Consider the following 18,557-nt stretch of genomic DNA (forward strand, 5'->3'; position numbering starts at 1 on the left):
GTAAATTTTTCAAAGTACAATGTCCTAATAAAAAATAATTTGAAATTACATTGCTGTAATAAAAAAAACTGAAAGTACAATGCTATAATAAAGAAATTTATGAAAGTAGATTGCTATTTTATGCATTTTGCCCAAAAAGAAAACCCAATTTCCACGTTGCTTCAAAGCCCAAGCCCAGGTTCCCAGGCCCAGGCCCAAATCAGATAAAATTAAAATATGCGGTGAACGTGGATCGAACACGTGACCTTCAGATCTTCAGTCTGACGCTCTCCCAACTGAGCTATCCCCGCTTTTGTTGTTATATCTTTAAACCTAAAACCTTTAACTCTTTAATATTACAAAACTATTAACTTATCAAGTTAATGATGATTAAAAGTATTCATTAATAATGTAAACATTATTTTGAGTTTACAAAATGATTACGGCGTACGCGCGCTCTTATCGGATGTACATGACAATGATCCATAATATTTAGGATTGTAAATAGGGCTCCGAACGAACATGAACATAGGCTTGTTCATGTTCGTTTGTTCGTTTAACTTAACCGAACAAACGAACGAACTGTAAACGAATAAGTGTGTTCGTGTTCGTTTATGTTCGTTCGTTAACATAGTAATTAAACGTGCTAAACGGACAAAAATAAACAAATTTAAACGAACGAGCACTACTACTTGTAGAAGGTTTCATCTGGAGGCTAGGGTTTTGGGAGAAAGTGAAAAGGTAAAAATTTCAAATAATACAAAATGATCATAAATTTTAAATCTAAATAAATTCTAAAAAGTTAAAACTTAAATAAATATTATTTGAATTCAAACTAAATAGATACAATATTGTATATTAAATTTAATATATAAACGTACGTTCACGAACGTAAATGAACGAACATTTACGAACATAAATGAACGAACGAGTCTCTTGTTCATGTTCGTTCGTTTAAATAAATGAACAATTTTTTTTGTTAATGTTCGTTCATTTATTAAACAAATGAACATAAACGAACTTCCCACCGAACGGTTCGCTGAACGTTCGGTTCGTTTACAGCCCTAGCTATAAATAAATCGAACGTTCGGCGGAAAGTTCGTTTATATTCGTTTTATTTAATAAATGAATGAATACAAACACATGTTTTGTTCTTTTAGTTAAATGAAGAAACATGAACAATTGTCAAGTTCGTTCATTCATTTATATTCGTTAATGTTCGTTTCTGTTTGATTATATTATATTATATTATATATATATATATATATATATATATATATATTATGACATTAATTTTTAAAATCATTAATGAAATTAAATTTTTAGTATTTTTTTTATTCCTCCTAAGTTTATCTGGTATTTCATATTGTTATGTTATTTTTTACAAACGAAATGATGAGTAATGGTGGTTCATGTGTTCGTTTGTGTATGTTCTTTTAGCATCTTAACGAACAAACATAAACAAACACATTTTTTTAACGAACAAACATGAAAGCAAAGTATTTTGTTCGTTTACTATTCATGTTTTTTTTCGTTTGTTTGCAAACCCTATAGGTTTGCATACTCATTGACAGCGTTTTTATGTGATACATGTCGTGGGCATATAAAAACTTACATTTCACTTTGAAGATTCACTTTTCTCCAATCTTTTACCACCAACTAGAAGCTTAGTTACCCGGTAAGTACTTATTGGTAAAATTCAACATTATTGCTTACTTACCGGATAAGATTTTATTTACTAAAGCACATCATATTCAACAATTTAATCCCAATAAGCGCTAACCATGGTAAGAGTGTTCGCCCTCACTTACCGGGTAAGACTCTCGATTTTAGTCTTCGCTCTTACCGGGTAAGATTCTCGATTCTTGTCTTTGCTCTTACCGGATAAGATTTTTAGTCCTTATCATATTCATCCGATAAAGTAAAGTGACTTGGTAAACGTTTGATAAACGGCACCTATGTCTTGTCTTTGACAAATTTAAACCCTTTATCTCTAAACAGGCTGGATTATAAGATACTGAGTAGGTCTAAGAAAATTTTAACAAAAATTTAAAAATTATAAAAATCATTTTTTTTAAAAATACTTGAAACGGAAAAGTTAAAGTCGAATTAGAAAAACGGTATCTTTTAAGGAATTACTTTTTATCGTAACTTTTTGAAATTTCTACGTCTTCCCACGTTACCTTTTAGAAAAAGAGCAAATGGTGTGTTAAAGTTTAATAGGAAGTTTCTTGGAATATTATAATTTCATTTATCACTTTTTTCTAATTAATTTATAAATTGATTTAATATATATATATCAATCAAGAGGAAAGCTCGGTTGCTAACCGAAAGACGAACGATAGTATAGACCATTCATAACGAATGTTACACCATTCATAATGAATATTCAGTAAACGTTGTAAGCATACAACGGGATCTCGTTTGTCTTCAACGTCACAACGGAAATAAGATCCACAGCCAAACCTACCGTTACTCATCCATATCAATATATTCATCAAATATTTAAAAAAATTGGTTTTTTTGTGTCGGAAAAGTTTATGATTTTATTTAATTTTCTTTTAATACGAATAAAATTACGCAAACAACTAAAATGAATAATAAAAAAAAAAAAAATTTAAAAACTTCAAAATATTTAAAAATCCAATTTTTTAATTAAAAAAAATCATATTTACAATTACTAGAAGACAACACAAACCCATCAATCGTCATCAAAGTCAACATTAAAAAGCATAAAAAGTCCACTGAAATAATGGAAATAGGAAGAATCTTCCTTCATGTATTTTTAATAACATCCAAAAAGTTATCCTTTTTTGCTATATAGTTCTCTCTATCTATACTATCTTATTAAATAAATTTAGCAAAAGTCTTAAAATCTTAAAATTTTAAATGACCATAATACTCTTTATACTCACTTTTTCACTTTTTCATCATCTCACATACACTCACCCTCTCACAAACCATTTTTTTAAAATTATAATTTTAAATTTATACTTTATACCCCTATAATTTAATTTACTTTACATCCTTTACTTTTAAATGTTTCATTTTAAACTTTTATCAAATTAACATACATAATCGTATATCAATTAAAACATGTTTAAAAAATACATTTTTATTTTAACAAGTTACACCATTATAATCGTCTCGTTAATACCTTCGAAATGAGTCCAATATTGAATAGTCCTTTACTTAATTATATTATTATACATCATATATACTGTGAAAAAATATTTTTAATATTTATGATTTATACTTTTATAGTTATTTATTTATATATATACTATATATTTTGGGATTAGGCTGTCTAAATTGCACTGTATAATATGTTTTGAATTAATATGTTCTTGGTTTTTTTGAAATATATATATACATGTATTAATTCAACCTTAATTTGAGTTTCTGGACAAGAAAGATGGTAAGAAGTTGAAATTTCATTCTAAAACCCATTTTTTTTATATTTTCATGGCTTATGATCTGTTAAATTTGTAGTTTTCTTTATTGGTTTTGAGTGTTTATCTTAAAACTCAAGTTTCTTGGTTCTTTGCTCTTGGTGTAAATCGAATACATTTGTGGAGTCGTTTAAATATGTTGGATTTTAAATATATTGGATTTTAAACTGTCATACAATTTTTTTCATCAATAATATGTAATTGGAACCATAACTCTTATTTATTCAAATTGTATTAATATGTAAAGACCAAGTGTAACCTATATCATCGTCAAATCTTATCTTATAAAACCAGTGGAACTTCAAAATCGTTAAAATTCATGGCTCCCGCCGCATTGCACGGGTACACAACTAGTTTAATGTAAATGGTATAATATATATGGACATCCCACATACAGTGAAGTGACATGTAAACCTAGTATAATGAGTTAATTTAAGTCAAAAGGTTACTCAATGCTATAACAAGTAAATTTTTCAAAGTATAATGTTCGAATAAAAAATAATTTGAAAGTACATTGTTGTAATAAGAAAATCTAAAAGTACAATTCTATAATAAGAAAATTTATAAAAGTAGATTGTTATGTATCCACTAAATCGATCTCATACTTTTACACATGTCGAAATTTGATTAGAAAAACACAAAATAAGCAATAAGTGATTTCTTTTCTTCTGATTAAAGCATCTGTAATATATTGTATGCATTTTTTGTTTCATCATCGTCAACTAAACAAATTAAAAACTACCATAAAACTGCACAACAATATTGATTAATAAGAACCTCTTCTTGTGGGTCTCGTGCATTATTTCAACATCAGTAATATAAAAAAATTAAAATAAGAACCAAGATTTTTGTATAATAATTTCAAAAATATGACTGACTTTTAACTGATAAAAACTCTCATTGATGATATTTTTTGTAAGTCGCTCCAGAACCTTTCATTTCCATTAGAGATACTCTTAGGACCACCATTTTAGAAGTATCGTGACCACTTTTAATGTGGTCCAAATCACACATACGACATATCTATATGGGTACATATATACAGATCACGTCAACTTCGAATAAAAATAAAGCTTGTTTAATATAAAAAATTAAATTTTAGCTTCCGGGTTAAATGAAATTCGTGCTCGATCTCAAACATTAAAAAGATCGAGTTCAAACACTATTTTGGAACTAATTTTTGGACCGATTCCAAATAACTTGCTATTTGACTCGATAATCAGATGGAAATTATGTATGGATATAATTATAGGGACGAGTTCAAACGAGAAAACGGTCAACTTATGAGAAATGTGAGAATGGTCAAATCACATGTGATTTATAACACACTCAAAAGAACACAGCCGACTTGGTCACATGTGCGATGACTGGTAAGCGCCACCCTTTACGACGTGTTGTTAATAGAATCACATGTAATTTAACCGTTTTTTATATTTTATTAAATTCTTAATGAATTAACAAACTTTCACCAGAAGACATCTGAGACAAAAAGTCAGTTGTTTTGAAAGAAACAGAGCACATGCAAAGAGCTGGACAACACAACCAAAACCACATGTGCCTCTTTCACCACCCCAACTGGCCACCACCTTACCCCCACCCTTACGACCACCGTAGCCCCACCACAAATTCCCATCATGGGAATGTAAAAGTCACCAATTCCCAATGGAAAATTCCATTTTCTAAAGACTGAGTTTGTGTATAATATATGCAATATAATGCCTCTGACGTATAGTTCAGTTGGCAAAGAAGCATGATGATTTTACTCAAATACAGAACAGGTCATGGGTTCGATTCCACGCCCCCTGCCAGCGTCAGTCGCTAAATGAACCAAAAAACGTCCCCATACAGTGTTGGAGCCTTAGATGCAGGTTTCGTGTGGGGCTAGTTAAGATGGCCGGGAATGACACTTTTTTTCTCAAATATATGCAATAGAATCAATTCCAAAATGGGGTTTTCTTGGATCATCATTTTCTGTGTTGTACACCCTGCATTAAAACTTGTACCAAAACCTAAGTTTATTGTTCTTGTGGCATTTATTGCTTCATGACAACAACCACCACCTTCAACCCCTTCTTTACTACATTTAAAGCTTTATTCCAACTACTCTTATGCCTTACCAAGTTTCTACTATATGCAACAACAAAAAAAAAAGGAAAACTGACTAAAATAATCAATTTCGTCTTTCCCATTCATTTTTTTGTTATATTTTCAAGTTGTTTTTCAAATCAGTTATTCTTTATATAAATGGTTTGTATATTTGTGACACCGTATTTTTTTTTTTAAAAGAAAAAAATGGACATTTGCATAAAAAGGTACAAATTTGTGTAAAAAAGTATATGCACTTGCATAAAGAGAAGTGGATTGAAGATAATATATGCAATGTCAGTAACCACTTTTTGTTGGCTCATAAGCAAAGTTGTTAAAGATTCAAGAGGCGCTATAAGGGGTCCTGGAGCCTAGGAGCCTAGGCAGCAGGAGTGAGGCGGGGGCCTCAGGAATGCGAGTCGCATCTTATCAATATTATATATATATATATATATATATATATATATATATATATATATATGGATGAAAGATCGTATGAGAAGGGAAGTTATGGTGATAAACGTAAGAAAAGATCTGAACCTTTGATCACTTTAATTCTCATGTCTGCCCATGACTTACACTTTAGAAGAGAATTGATCCTGTGTATCTCAGTGCACCTCATTAGTGTTGACATTCAATTAGGATTGTTACAAGGGTGGAGACGCTTCTCACCATAATTTCCTTTCTCATCGGAACCCAACCCTATATATATATACATATATACACACACACATACACACATAGTTACACAACTCAGATATGCACAAACCTCCAATGTAACAACCTACATAAGTTTGATAGAGTCAGAAGGCGCATAAGAGTTTAAAGCATGAGCCGTAAAAGAGAAGTTTTAAGGTTTGGGTATTTAGAGGAGGCTTGGAGTTCTAAGGAATGCATATTTAATATTATGGTTTGACTTGTGTCATCTATTTGATAACTCTTTTTCAAGTTTAGGAGATGAGAAGATGAGGGAACTTATTTAATCTTTGTTTAACCAGGTATTTGCTAACTCTTTATGAGGCGCGCCTAGGTAGGCCCACAAGGCGCCTCAACCAAAGTCCAGTGCCTTAGTGAGCCTTGTGAATACACCGAGCCTTGACTTGAAAAAAGCCCAAAACCTTGAGCCTTATGAGCCCTAGAGTCTAGGCGCGCCTCAAACACGCCTTTAACAACTATGTTCAGAAGAACAAAAAATAAATTTGAAGTCTATACACTGTAATACGCTCAAAAGAATTTCCACTATGTCGGCATGATAGAATGGCAACACCGGTGCCCCTCTCTCCCTAAATCCGCCCCTGACGTTGATATGTGAAGATGTTGAACACAAACTTATTTTAATTTGTAACTTTTGCATTGTTTAGTTTGTTTAAATGTTCTATTTTAGTATTTCTTTTTATATTTCAAATGATATAATTTTTTAAATCCAGGTAACTGTGAACCAAGCGACGTGTAATAGCCTCAATTCGGTTCAGTTCAACCTACGTTCACCACTTCACCTCATGCAGTTTGGTTCACATTTTCCCTACTAACCATAATGAACACCCCTAGTCTTTAGCCGATGTAGGACTATAACATAAATAATCCCCACAAAATCAAGATGCCACATGGCCAAATAAAGCACCAACATTACAGTTTAAACTACAACATATTACCTGTTAAGGATTGGGTTCCGGTGAGAATAAGAATTATGGTGAGAAAGGTAAAAATGGATCTCCACCCTTATCAATCCTAATTAAAGAGTTCCACTAGATCAACATTAAGAAGAAGTACCAAATCAAATCCCTTCTAAACCGTAATTCATGGATTGATTTGAGATTAAAAGTGCTCTGGATCCAAATCCTTTCTTACGCTTCTCCCCTTATCTTCTATTCTCACACGATCCTTGATCTACCTATTAAATAGGTTTTTTTCTTAAATTTTGTTGGATCCAGCTCAAAGAAGGGTTATTGAGATCTGCAAATGATTATATTGTATTCCTAAACGAAGGGCATGGCACATGTCATGGGTGCTATTATCTTGAAACTAAACAAGTTAAACAACCAAGAGTACATAAACATATTATAAGAATCTTAATTGTGTTTCAAACGACAAAGATATATGTGTTGGATGAGTTGGCTACTATTCTAATTACACATGTCATGTGACAAGCATCTTTTCCCATTGTTGATGATAATTAATGCATGAAAACTACATATTTACAAGTCATGTTTAATAAATTAACTGAAAAATTAATATATAAATAAGTCATGTCTGATAAAAGTTAACTGATAAGCTAGATGACAATTTAAAAGAACCTAAAAAATACTATGGAAAAGGTTCCTGTAGCTTATTGAAACTCTACTTGAAGTAATTTTTCAAAGCTTTGAAGATTTTGGAAGGGTATTTGAGGAACCCAAGATGGTGAACTCCCAACAACCAAACAAAGAATCCTCTAACTGTATACTAGGATACTGCTAAGCTATCTAGCCCACCCCCACCCACCCTCTGTCCCCCTTTGAAGGAGCTACTAGTCCCTACAAACTTAATGCAATAAGCCAGTGACTATTTACTCGACTTATGAAAATATGATCAGTTTTTCAATCTGTTTTGTACTTCAAAATTAAAGAACTCAAAGATTCCTTCATTGTCAAAAACAGAATCTCCTAAAGTAGATGTAGATCCAATGGTTTATCTCACCATGATAATTACTGTCAACTGTCTTCATAGTAGCCAAAAGAAGCACATTTTTTATGAACCACCACGTTCAAACCAGCTTAAAGAAGATAAAAATTTAATCTTTAATGGCCATTTAGCATCAAAGAACACAATGCCACCCACAAATGTTTAATCTTATCAAGTAAATTGGCAGACACAACACAATGACCCCCCATGGAGCCCAGATGACTAATCAACCTCCAATATCATTAATTTTGTAGACCAATTCTTTTGAAGTAAAGTAAGATTCATCTGTAACCAGCAGATTTATCAACTAGAAACCATCAAAGTCTAATCTTTACATAACCCCATTGGCAATTGCTTGTATTATTTTCCTTCATCCTACATTATGCAAACTAGAACTTCTAATACCATAAGTCCATAATCAGGACCCACCTCACTTATGAGCTCCATCTAGATATATAAATTTCAAGATTATGATCCAAACATGCTTACTGGCATTACTTTTCAAGACATTGAATGCCGAAATAAATGTTTATAAGCTACCCCATCAGCTACAAGACAGTGACAGTAGGTTTACACCTATATATTGCCAGCAAAATCAGATCAAATCCAAGATTACTATGTCCAATTGTCCATATCTTAAAATTTGGAAAAGAGCAATCCAATCTAATTCACTTATTATGCCCAAATTTGAATATCTAACCCTCAAATAGGCACCCTGGACATACCCTTCAATAAATTCAAAAACAGAAAAGGAAAACACCATGATCTTCAAGATTCCACAAATTGGGTAAAGATTCAGATCTTACCATGATTAATTTAAAACAGAAAATTGAACTAATAATTAAGAAGATAGAAGGCACAAAAGAGCTAAGGTTTCACAAAAACAAACTATTGGCATCGAGAATAAACCTCAAAGACTGCTGATTGATCAAAGCTTAATTTGATTTCTCTGGTTTTCTGCAGAGTATCATATGCATCGGAGTGAAAATCCCGGTTTCCCCGCCCCTAGTGAGATAATCCGCCGTCTTAAAGAGCATTTCGTGAACATCCACCGTGCCTTTGGGTGCAACCCCCAGCGTCTCGAGCACCATCACTACTATATGGTTCCTCCAATAAGCAAGTCTTCCCATCTTCAGCCTCGACCACCATGGTTTTGCCGGTGGCTTTGCCAAATCCTTCTCCTTAACCACCTCAAACCCTACCTTCTTCGCCGCGGTGGCAATATCGGAGTAATTCCTCAATCCCGGTAACGCATCACCTCTTTCGATCCCCTGAATGATATCCACGTGTTCTGGATCTTCACCTCGATACAATTCGGTAGTCACCCATTCGTAAGATACATACATCGATCCAGGCTTCAAAACCCTAAAGATTTCTCTATAAACATCTTCCAGCTTGGGCGCGTGGCAAGTCGCTTCGATCGAGTACGCACCATCGAAACTCTCGTCTTCAAAAGGCATTTCTAGAAAGTTCCCGCAAACGACGTCGCATAGCTTGTCCAATCCGGCTTTCTTGTTGTGAGCTTTGGCTCGGCTCACTTGATACTCATTGATCGTAATTCCAACAACATTACAACCAGAATGAGCGGCGATTGCACGCATCGGACCTCCGACACCGCATCCTGCATCGAGGATCTTCTGGCCAGGTTTTACACCGATCAGATCTACAGCCATTTCTTCGTGGATTTTGGTCGATTCAAGGTTCGATTTACCGGGAATCGAAGGTGAAAAATGAAACGACTGACCCCATCCCCACTCATAGATGTCGGTAACGAGATTGTAGAAGGTGTCGACAAAGGCGGGAACTTTTTCGGCCGTCTCAATCTCTTTAGGGCGACGGAAGAAAGACCAGTACTGATTGTAATTCTCTTGGACTTGTTCACGGTCGATTGAGCCACCTGAGAGATCGACGGCACGTTTTCCCTTTTGCTCGGCAGCTCCGAGCATGCAGACGAACCAGTAGATACCGCCGGCGAGGAGAGAAGCGGTGCAGACGATAGCTATGGAGTCCATGGTGGTAGAGATTGGGAAGGAACTGTGTAAGCAAGTGAGGCTTTTATGGTCGATGACTTCGGTGTTGATCTTCTCTTTTTAACTTTCCTGCTAAATTCCTATAAAATAATTTCATATATATAAAAGTTAAAATTAATTTTCTTTCGGGTCAAATATATATTGATTTTAATTTATTTTTTATGTAAACTAGAACGGTATTCGTACAATATATCGAGACATATTTTAATTTTAGTGTTTCATTTCATATTTTTTATATCGATATAATATGGTTTTATATGATTTTGAGAACGCGATAATGATTTTTGAAAAAAATATAAATTTTGAAAAAAAATATGTTGATATCAATATCAAATTAACTTTTTTTAAATTTCTTGGTTTTGATGTAATTTTCTTAATTCATTTTTTTAATTATAATTTAATTTAGGTTTAGTAACGAAGTAATTTAATTTAGATTTAACTAGAAGGGTATTCGCGTAATACAGCGAAATACATCTTGATTTTAATGTTTTGTTTTATTATCTGTCTCCATCGATGTTATAATACAATTTTTTGTGGTTTTGAAAAAACGATAATGCTTTTATTTTTGAACAAAATATACATTTTAAGATATCATAAAAATTTGAAAAAAAATATATTGAAATTAGAATCAAATTAACTATTAAAAAGTTATCGTTCTTTTGTTAATTTTTTAAATTATAATTTAATTTAAGGTTAATAACGAAGTAAATTATTTTTTATTGTTAAATATATTTTATAAAGATAATAATTAAGTATTATGTTAGAACTCAATAATTATTTTTGTTATATTTTAGATTTTTTATATTTAAAATAAAATGTTTATCGTTTATTTTATTATGTTTATCTCCAGTTAGTTATATGAATTCAAACATAAAGCTTTAATAAGTTGTACTTACATATAATTTACTTGTAATCTTAAATTTTAAGTAATATGCATCAATAAACAGTATTCTGTGTATAAAAAATGGTTTTTAAAAGTTTTTGTCAAATGTTTTATAATATAGTATAGATGATATAATTTTTTATAAAGATAATAACTAAGTATTCTGTTAGAATTCAATGATTATCCTAATTATATTTTAGATTTTCTATATTTAAAATGAGATGTTTATCCACTATTTGATAATGTTTATCTGCAGTTAGTTACACGAATTCAAATATGAAGTTTTAATAAGTTGTACTTATGCACAATTACTTGTAATCTTAAATTTTAAGTAATATGCATCAATAAACAGTATTTTGTGCATAAAGAATGATTTTTAAGAGTTTTTGTCAAATGATATAGATAAAATATTAATCGTAATAACTTTTTTTTTTTAAAGACAAGACAAGAAAAATAAAAGCCATGAATTCTACAAGATGAAATGGAAGCTAACACACATAATAAAATGAAACCAAAGCACGACCAATTGAGCAACAATGAAACCAACCAATGCTAACGACCATACCAAAAATCACCAACCTATTGACGGTCATCGAAATCATACCTGTTGCACCAGTCCATCCAAGAGATGTTTAGATCCTTGGCTCAACTGAAATCCATTAGAAAGATAAAAGTTGAACTTCGAAGACAATATTATAAGGATGTGTATCGATTACGAGAACTAAATAAGATCACGATAAAGAATAGATATCAAACGCCAAGAACTGACGATTTATTCGACCAATTACAAGGGGCCAGCCAGTTCTCAAAGATTTATTTGAGATTGGGTTATCACCAATTGAAGGTTTGAGAGGAGGATCCGAAGATAGCTTTCAGGACACAATACGGTCATTACGAATTTGTGGTAATGCTATTTGTGTTAACGAACACGCCTACAACATTCATAGACTTAATGAATCACGTCTATGGGCCATACCTAGATAAGCTTGTCATAGTCTTTATAGATGACATCCTTATCTATTCGAAGAGTAAAGTGGAGCACATACAACACTAGAGAATGATTCTCAAGCTTTTTGCAAAAGAACAGTTATATGCCAAATTATCAAAAATGTGAATTTTGGTTGAAAAAGTTCCTTGGTCATGTAGTCAATGCGAAGGGGATTAAGGTTGACCTGGATAAGATCGAGGCATTTATGGACTAGGAGGATCGAGGCATTTATGGACTAGGAGTCGCCAAAGTTTGCATCGGAATCTGAAGTTTTCTGGGCTTGGTAGGCTTTTTTTAGAGATTTATTCAAGACTTTGCCAAGATACCGACTCCATTGAATTCTTCAACTAGAAAATCAGTCAAGCTCAATTGGGAGGAGAAACAAGAGAAGACATTCAAAGTGTGTAAGGAAAAATTAAGTACTACATTGGTGTTAGTCTTACTAGAAGGGATGGAAAATTTTGTTATCTTTAGCAATGCTTCCAAGATCGGGTTGGGCCGTATTCTGATGCAAAGGAGCAAAGTTATTCTTATGCGTCAAGTCACTTTAACGAACCTGAAAAAAAGTATCCAACTCATGATATGGAAAAAATATATGATTTGTATGGATCATAAGAGTTTGAAATACCTTTTTGATCAGAAAGATTTGAATATGAGACAACGGAGGTGGATGTAGTTGCTTAAGAATTATGATTATGAGATCCATTACCATCCGAGCAAGGCAAATGTAGTTGTCGATGTGTTAAGTATAAAGGAAAAGGTTACACCAATCGAAGTTCAAATGATGTAGATGCATGTCAAGGTGGATTTAATAGATCGAATACAGGACGCTTAGAAAAAAGTATTACTCAAAGCAAACATTAAGAAGGAAAGGATGGTCGGACAAGTCAAACTATTGATAAATGGACCAAATGGGGTGTACAAGCTTAGGGACCAGGTACGGATTCCTAATTTGGGCGAGTTAAGGAACATAATTTTGGACGAGGCACATAAGTCCAAATATACTATTCATCCTGGCAGTGACAAGATGTACAAGAATTTGAGACGGAGTTAGTGGTGGCCAGGTATGAAAAAGGCGATAGCAAGGTATGTAGGAAAATGTTTGGTGTGTCTATAATTGAAAACAAAGCACCAAAAACCGTCATAAGTGTTGCAGTAAATGGAAATCCTGTCATGGAAGTGGGATATGATAATGATGAATTTTTTTTACCAAACCATCGAAGACAGTAAAAGGACAATGATGCAACATGGATAATCGTTGACCGACTAACAAAATCTGCTCATTTTTTGTCGATCAATGAAAAGTACACATTAGAACGATCAACACAACTATACATCAATGATATAGTATTCAGGCATGGGGTGCCAATATCGATTGTCTCGGACAGGGATATGAGCATAGATTTTGGGCAAGTTTTCAACAGGAAATAAGAAACTCGACTAAATTTGAGTACCACGTTTCATCCTCGAACCGATGTCAAAGTGAGAGGACGATACAAACATTTGAGGATATGCTCAGAGCTTGTTTTATTGACCTCGAAGGTAGTTGAGATAATCATCTTCCATTGGTGGAGTTTGCGTATAACAATAGTTACTACTCCAGCATAAAAGCAGCGCTTTTGAAGCATATACGATGTAGAACTTCAGTTTGTTGGACCGACGTTGGAGAAAGACAACTAGCTGCACCCGAATTAGTTCAAAAAATATCGAATAAAATATTGCAAATAAGATAGAGGTTAAAAGTGACACAAGATAAACAAAAGAGTTATGTGGATAAAAGACGTAGACCTTTAGAGTTTCAAGTAGGTGATAAAATGTTACTAAAGATATCGCCATGGAAGGGAATAATAAGTTTTGGAAAGAGAGTAAGTTGAATCTAAGATACATTGGACCATTTGAGGTTGTCATGAGGGCAAGGGTGGTGGCTTATCGATTGAAGTTACGAGAAGAATTAAGACCTATACAAGACACATTTAATGTATCAAATTTAAAAAAAATGTTTAACTGATGAATTAGCTGTTGTGAGTTAAGGGGAAGTCGGGCTTAACGAAAGGTTGACTTACATCAAGGAGTCAGTTCAAGTGTTGGATAGGAAAGTTAAGAGACTGTACAACAACATACCTTTCGTGTTGGTCAAATGAAATTTCATTAAGGAGTGGAAATGACTTAGGAACGAGAGGAGGAGATGGGGACTAAATACCCTCAGTTATTCGGTCAAAATAATTCCTAGAGCAGAAGTACTTAAAGGGAGGGAGAATTGTAACACTCCAAAAATTAAAAAAGAAAAGAAAAGAAATTACGGAGTTTAAAGGGAAAAACATTAATTTCAGTTTGGACAAAAGGAGTAAAAACCGGAATTTCAGGGACTTGTTTTTGCCAAGTGGGCAAACTCTTGAGATGGAAAAAAAAATGTAATTGTTGTCTTAACGGAGGCCGCGGTTGGCTATCATTTGGACTAGGGGTGTAAACGACACGAGACAACTTGCGAGCTATTCAAGATCGTCTCGGTTAACACTCGATTCAAATAGGCTCGACTCAAATTCGAACTCGACATATTAACGAGTTGGGTCAAGCTACCCAATACTCGACTCGAAAAGCTCGTGAGATACTCGATTTTTTTTATATATAAGCAGTTTCAAAATATAATAGGTTTTATAATATTTTTTAGATATTTGAATAAACTTGTGCATTTTTTAATTATAAAAACTAATAAATTATTATTTTTTTATAATTCAATATAGAACTGTTGGTGAACTTGTCCAACATTGGAAGAGATATAGTAAAGAGAGGGTGAAGAGGTGTTATAAAAGAGAAGGAGGTACATAGAGTTTGTAACTTTGTCTTTTGATGATAAATTTTGATGTGCATCTCTTTAGTTTATAAAATTTAAAATTACACCTTTTAAGTTATATAATTTATAAGAGAATATCTTAATTTTTTTTATAAATTTCAATCGGTGAGCTTGATTCGAGTTCAAGTTCGAGCTTGATTCGAGTTGGAGTTTGAGCTTTAAACGAGTTCGAGTCAAGTTTAGTTTTTAACTACTCGCGAGTTTTCGAGTTGAGATCGAGAAATGGTTATCGAGTTCGAGTCGAGTATTTTGATACTCGAGTTCGACTCGCATCATTTACACCCATAGTTTGGACTGTTTTTCTTGGAAAATACGGGTATAAATACGTTGGAATGTGAGGCACAAAAGCCTTTTGGACTAAGCAAGTTTTGAACAAGAAAGGAGCAAGAAAGCGGTTGTTGAAGAAAAGCTAGGGTTTTGGTGTTTGACGTCGATTTGAGGTAATTTCTATACGTAGTACTTTTACGGTATCAGTTTGGGACCGAAAGGGTAGTCGAAAAGTCGTTAAATTGACGATTAAGTTTTAGTTTCGTTATTTTATAAAAAAACGAGCTTTAAACTCAGAATCGAGAGTCCATGGTTAAAAAAAATTCAAGGTTTTTGTTTTTGGAGTTGAGAAATTGTAATATGAGTATTTTTTTAAAAAAAAAAATCAGTGAAAATAGATTAAGAAATAAAATAAAAATAAAAATAAAATGTTTGCAGCGTTTTCCAGTCCCGGTCCCGGTCGGTTTCGGTCCCAAAAAACGACAAATAGCATAACCGGATCATAACCGGCGGCCCCTTGATCGGTCCTTGCCGGTCCCGGTTCCGGTCCCTTGGTGGTTACGGGCCGGGCCGGCCATCACTGACCGGCAGCAACTGGTTGTGCTGATGCTGAAGTTCTCGACTCAATAATGGTTTTGGGCCTGATTTAAAAACAAACCCTCTTGAGTGGATTATTAGTTTTGGGCTTATTATTTCTTAAAAATCATAATTTGATTTTGGGCTTTGAGCTTTAGGTTTGCAATTAAATAATTAGTTAATTAATTAGGTGTATTTAATTAATTAATTAATTCTACGTTAACGAATATATTAATTTAAATTCATATTTAATTAATATATTAATTTATTTTAGATAATTAAATTTTTCATAAAAGTGAACTATTAAGTTATTTAAGTTTTTTTTATTAAACTGGATATCCAACCCGCTATGCGAGCCGACTAATCCAGGACGACCACCTTCTTTGCCGGTAGCTCGGAGTCACTGCATTTGAATCTACGTGGCCACAAGAGAATTTTTATTCCTCCTTCGATATGAACCTGAGACCTCCAAACACTTTTGACCTTTGGAGCTCAAGCTCAAACCAACCAGATACTACACTTGTGGTTTAAATGATTTTTTTCAATTATTAACATATAACCTTGGATTAACCTTTTTCTTATATTCTCACATAATCTTATTTAAACCTCCCAACATATATATATATATATATATATATATATATATATATATATATATATATATATATAGGGGAGCGATCAAATGCAAACCACTCAATTTGTACAAACCGTGCAAACCGTATTCAACCAATCATAATTTTTCATTTTGTTCATTTTTTTGTAATTATGAGAGATTGATTAATCATTTTTATTATGGAGGGTGTTAATCATAGATATTATCATCTTCATTATTTTAATTTTAGAGAAATACATGAAACAGTTTCATTAATGTTAGAGAAATACATGAAACAGTTTCATTAAGTATTATATGAAACAATTTCACAACCATATATGAAACAACTTCATCAAAAAAGTATTATATGAAACAATTTCACAAGATTAAACAATTTCATGAAAAAATTTCATAAGATTAAACAATGAAATCGACAGATGAAGGTGGTTTGTACGATTTACACAAATGAAGGCGGTTTTGATATGATCACTCCTCTATATATATATATAGATAGATAGATAGATAGATAGATAGATGGATAGATAGATAGATAGATAGAGAGAGAGACTAGAGCCAAAAAAAATCATTTATATACCCATTTTACAAACCTACACACCAGTTTTGAAAATTCAATGTTTTTTATACGTTATTATTTCATATATAAAACATTCATACTGTTTTATATGTGAAACCAGTCATAAACGTTACACATATGAAATAAAACCGTATAAACACATTCATTTTCTTTAACGTTGTGTATTGTACGCAATTATTAGGTTTTTAATGCATGATATCTGAGATTCAGCTGTAATGCATTGTGCTGTGCATACATGTTTTATTCATCTAAAACCTCAATGGCAGCCATGATCAAGCTTCTTGCGGTTTCACAGGTTTTCTGCAGAGAATCAAATGCATGGGAGTGAAAATTCCGGCCTCTGCGCCCTTAACGAGATACTTCATCGTCTCGAACAACATTTCATGAACAGCGACTGTGCCTTTTGGCACGATTCCGAGCTTCTCCAGCAGCATGATTACAATACGCTTCTTCCAATAAGCAATTCTTCCTTTCTTCAGCCTCCGCCACCAAGGTTTCGCCGGTGCCTTTGCCAAATCTTTCTCCTTCACCACCTCAAAACCCACCTTCTTCGCCACCTCCGCAACATCGGAATAACTCCTCAACCCCGGCAAGGCGTCGCCTCGTTCGATGCCATGAATGATCTCCACGTGTTTTGGATCTTCACCTTGGTACAATTCAGTAGTCACCCATTCATAAGAAACATACATCGATCCAGGCTTCAAAACCCTAAAAATCTCGCTGTAAACATCATCCAACTTGGGTGCATGGCAAGTCGCCTCGATTGAATATGCGCCATCGAAGCTCTCGTTTTCAAAAGGAATTTGTAGAAAGTTGCCGCAAATCACTTGGCAGTGTTTGTCCAATCCTGCTTTCTCGTTAAGGATCTTTTCTCGGCTCACTTGATACTCATTGATTGTAATTCCGACGACATTACAGCCTGAATGTGCAGCGATCGCACGCATCGGACCTCCGACACCACATCCGGCATCAAGGATCTTCTGTCCAGGCTTAACATCGATCAGATCTACTGCCATCTGTTCGTGAATTCTGGTGGATTCAAGGTTCGATTTCCCAGGGATGGAAGGTGAAAAATGGAAGGACTGGCCCCATAGGTGTTCATACATGTCGGTGACGAGGTCGTAGAAGATGTCGACGAAAGCTGGTACTGTTTCGGCCATCTCCGTCAGCTGTTTAGGGTGATGGAAGAAAGAAAGATATTGGTTGAACTTGTCGTGGACTTGTTCACGGTGGATGGAGCCAAAAGAGAGATTGCCGGCACATCTTCTATTTTGTTGGGATGATCGGAAAATGCAGACGAACCAGTAAAGGGCGGTGGCGAGGAGGGCGACGGTGGAGATGAGGATGGTGGTGTCCATGGTTGTAGAGAGAGCCAAGAAAAGTGAAGTTTATTTGAACGATAATTAAGTAGCACTATATATAGGAAACTCGTTATTTTCTAATAAGGTAGGTAATAGGAATTTTAAGTTTATAGGATAAAAAAACATGTGTGTCTTATGTTAGTACTAGATTAATGAGATAGAATGAATTTGAGTGTAAAAAAAACTCTAGGATTATAATACAAATTCCATAGTCATGTAAAATAGTTTACGTAACAC

General features: G+C 33.6%; 2 protein-coding genes and 1 non-coding gene across 3 annotated transcripts; all 3 read right to left on the bottom strand.

Moving 5' to 3' along the window:
- Window positions 1-217: 217 nt before the first annotated feature.
- Window positions 218-290, bottom strand: TRNAF-GAA. Its single transcript has one exon. It is a non-coding gene; the product is annotated as a tRNA-Phe (tRNA).
- Window positions 291-8,899: 8,609 nt separating this feature from the next.
- LOC112525279 (24-methylenesterol C-methyltransferase 3-like) lies at window positions 8,900-10,231 on the bottom strand. The gene has a single exon (XM_025135334.1). The coding sequence runs from the start codon at window positions 10,187-10,189 to the stop codon at window positions 9,113-9,115; it is 1,077 nt and encodes a 358-aa protein (XP_024991102.1). The 5' UTR covers window positions 10,190-10,231; the 3' UTR covers window positions 8,900-9,112.
- Window positions 10,232-17,229: 6,998 nt separating this feature from the next.
- Window positions 17,230-18,317, bottom strand: LOC112525875 (24-methylenesterol C-methyltransferase 2-like). The gene has a single exon (XM_025136186.1). It carries the CDS (start codon window positions 18,315-18,317, stop codon window positions 17,232-17,234), a length of 1,086 nt encoding a protein of 361 aa, XP_024991954.1. The 3' UTR covers window positions 17,230-17,231.
- Window positions 18,318-18,557: the final 240 nt, after the last annotated feature.

This window comes from Cynara cardunculus (assembly GCF_001531365.2).
Source record: "Cynara cardunculus var. scolymus isolate 2C chromosome LG 13, CcrdV1, whole genome shotgun sequence".
NCBI classification, from domain to species: Eukaryota; Viridiplantae; Streptophyta; class Magnoliopsida; order Asterales; family Asteraceae; genus Cynara; species Cynara cardunculus.

Bases quoted from the DNA above. Each gene is read 5' to 3' on its own strand.
- LOC112525875 (XM_025136186.1), bottom strand. From the start codon at position 18,317: ATGGACACCACCATCCTCATCTCCACCGTCGCCCTCCTCGCCACCGCC.
- LOC112525279 (XM_025135334.1), bottom strand. From the start codon at position 10,189: ATGGACTCCATAGCTATCGTCTGCACCGCTTCTCTCCTCGCCGGCGGT.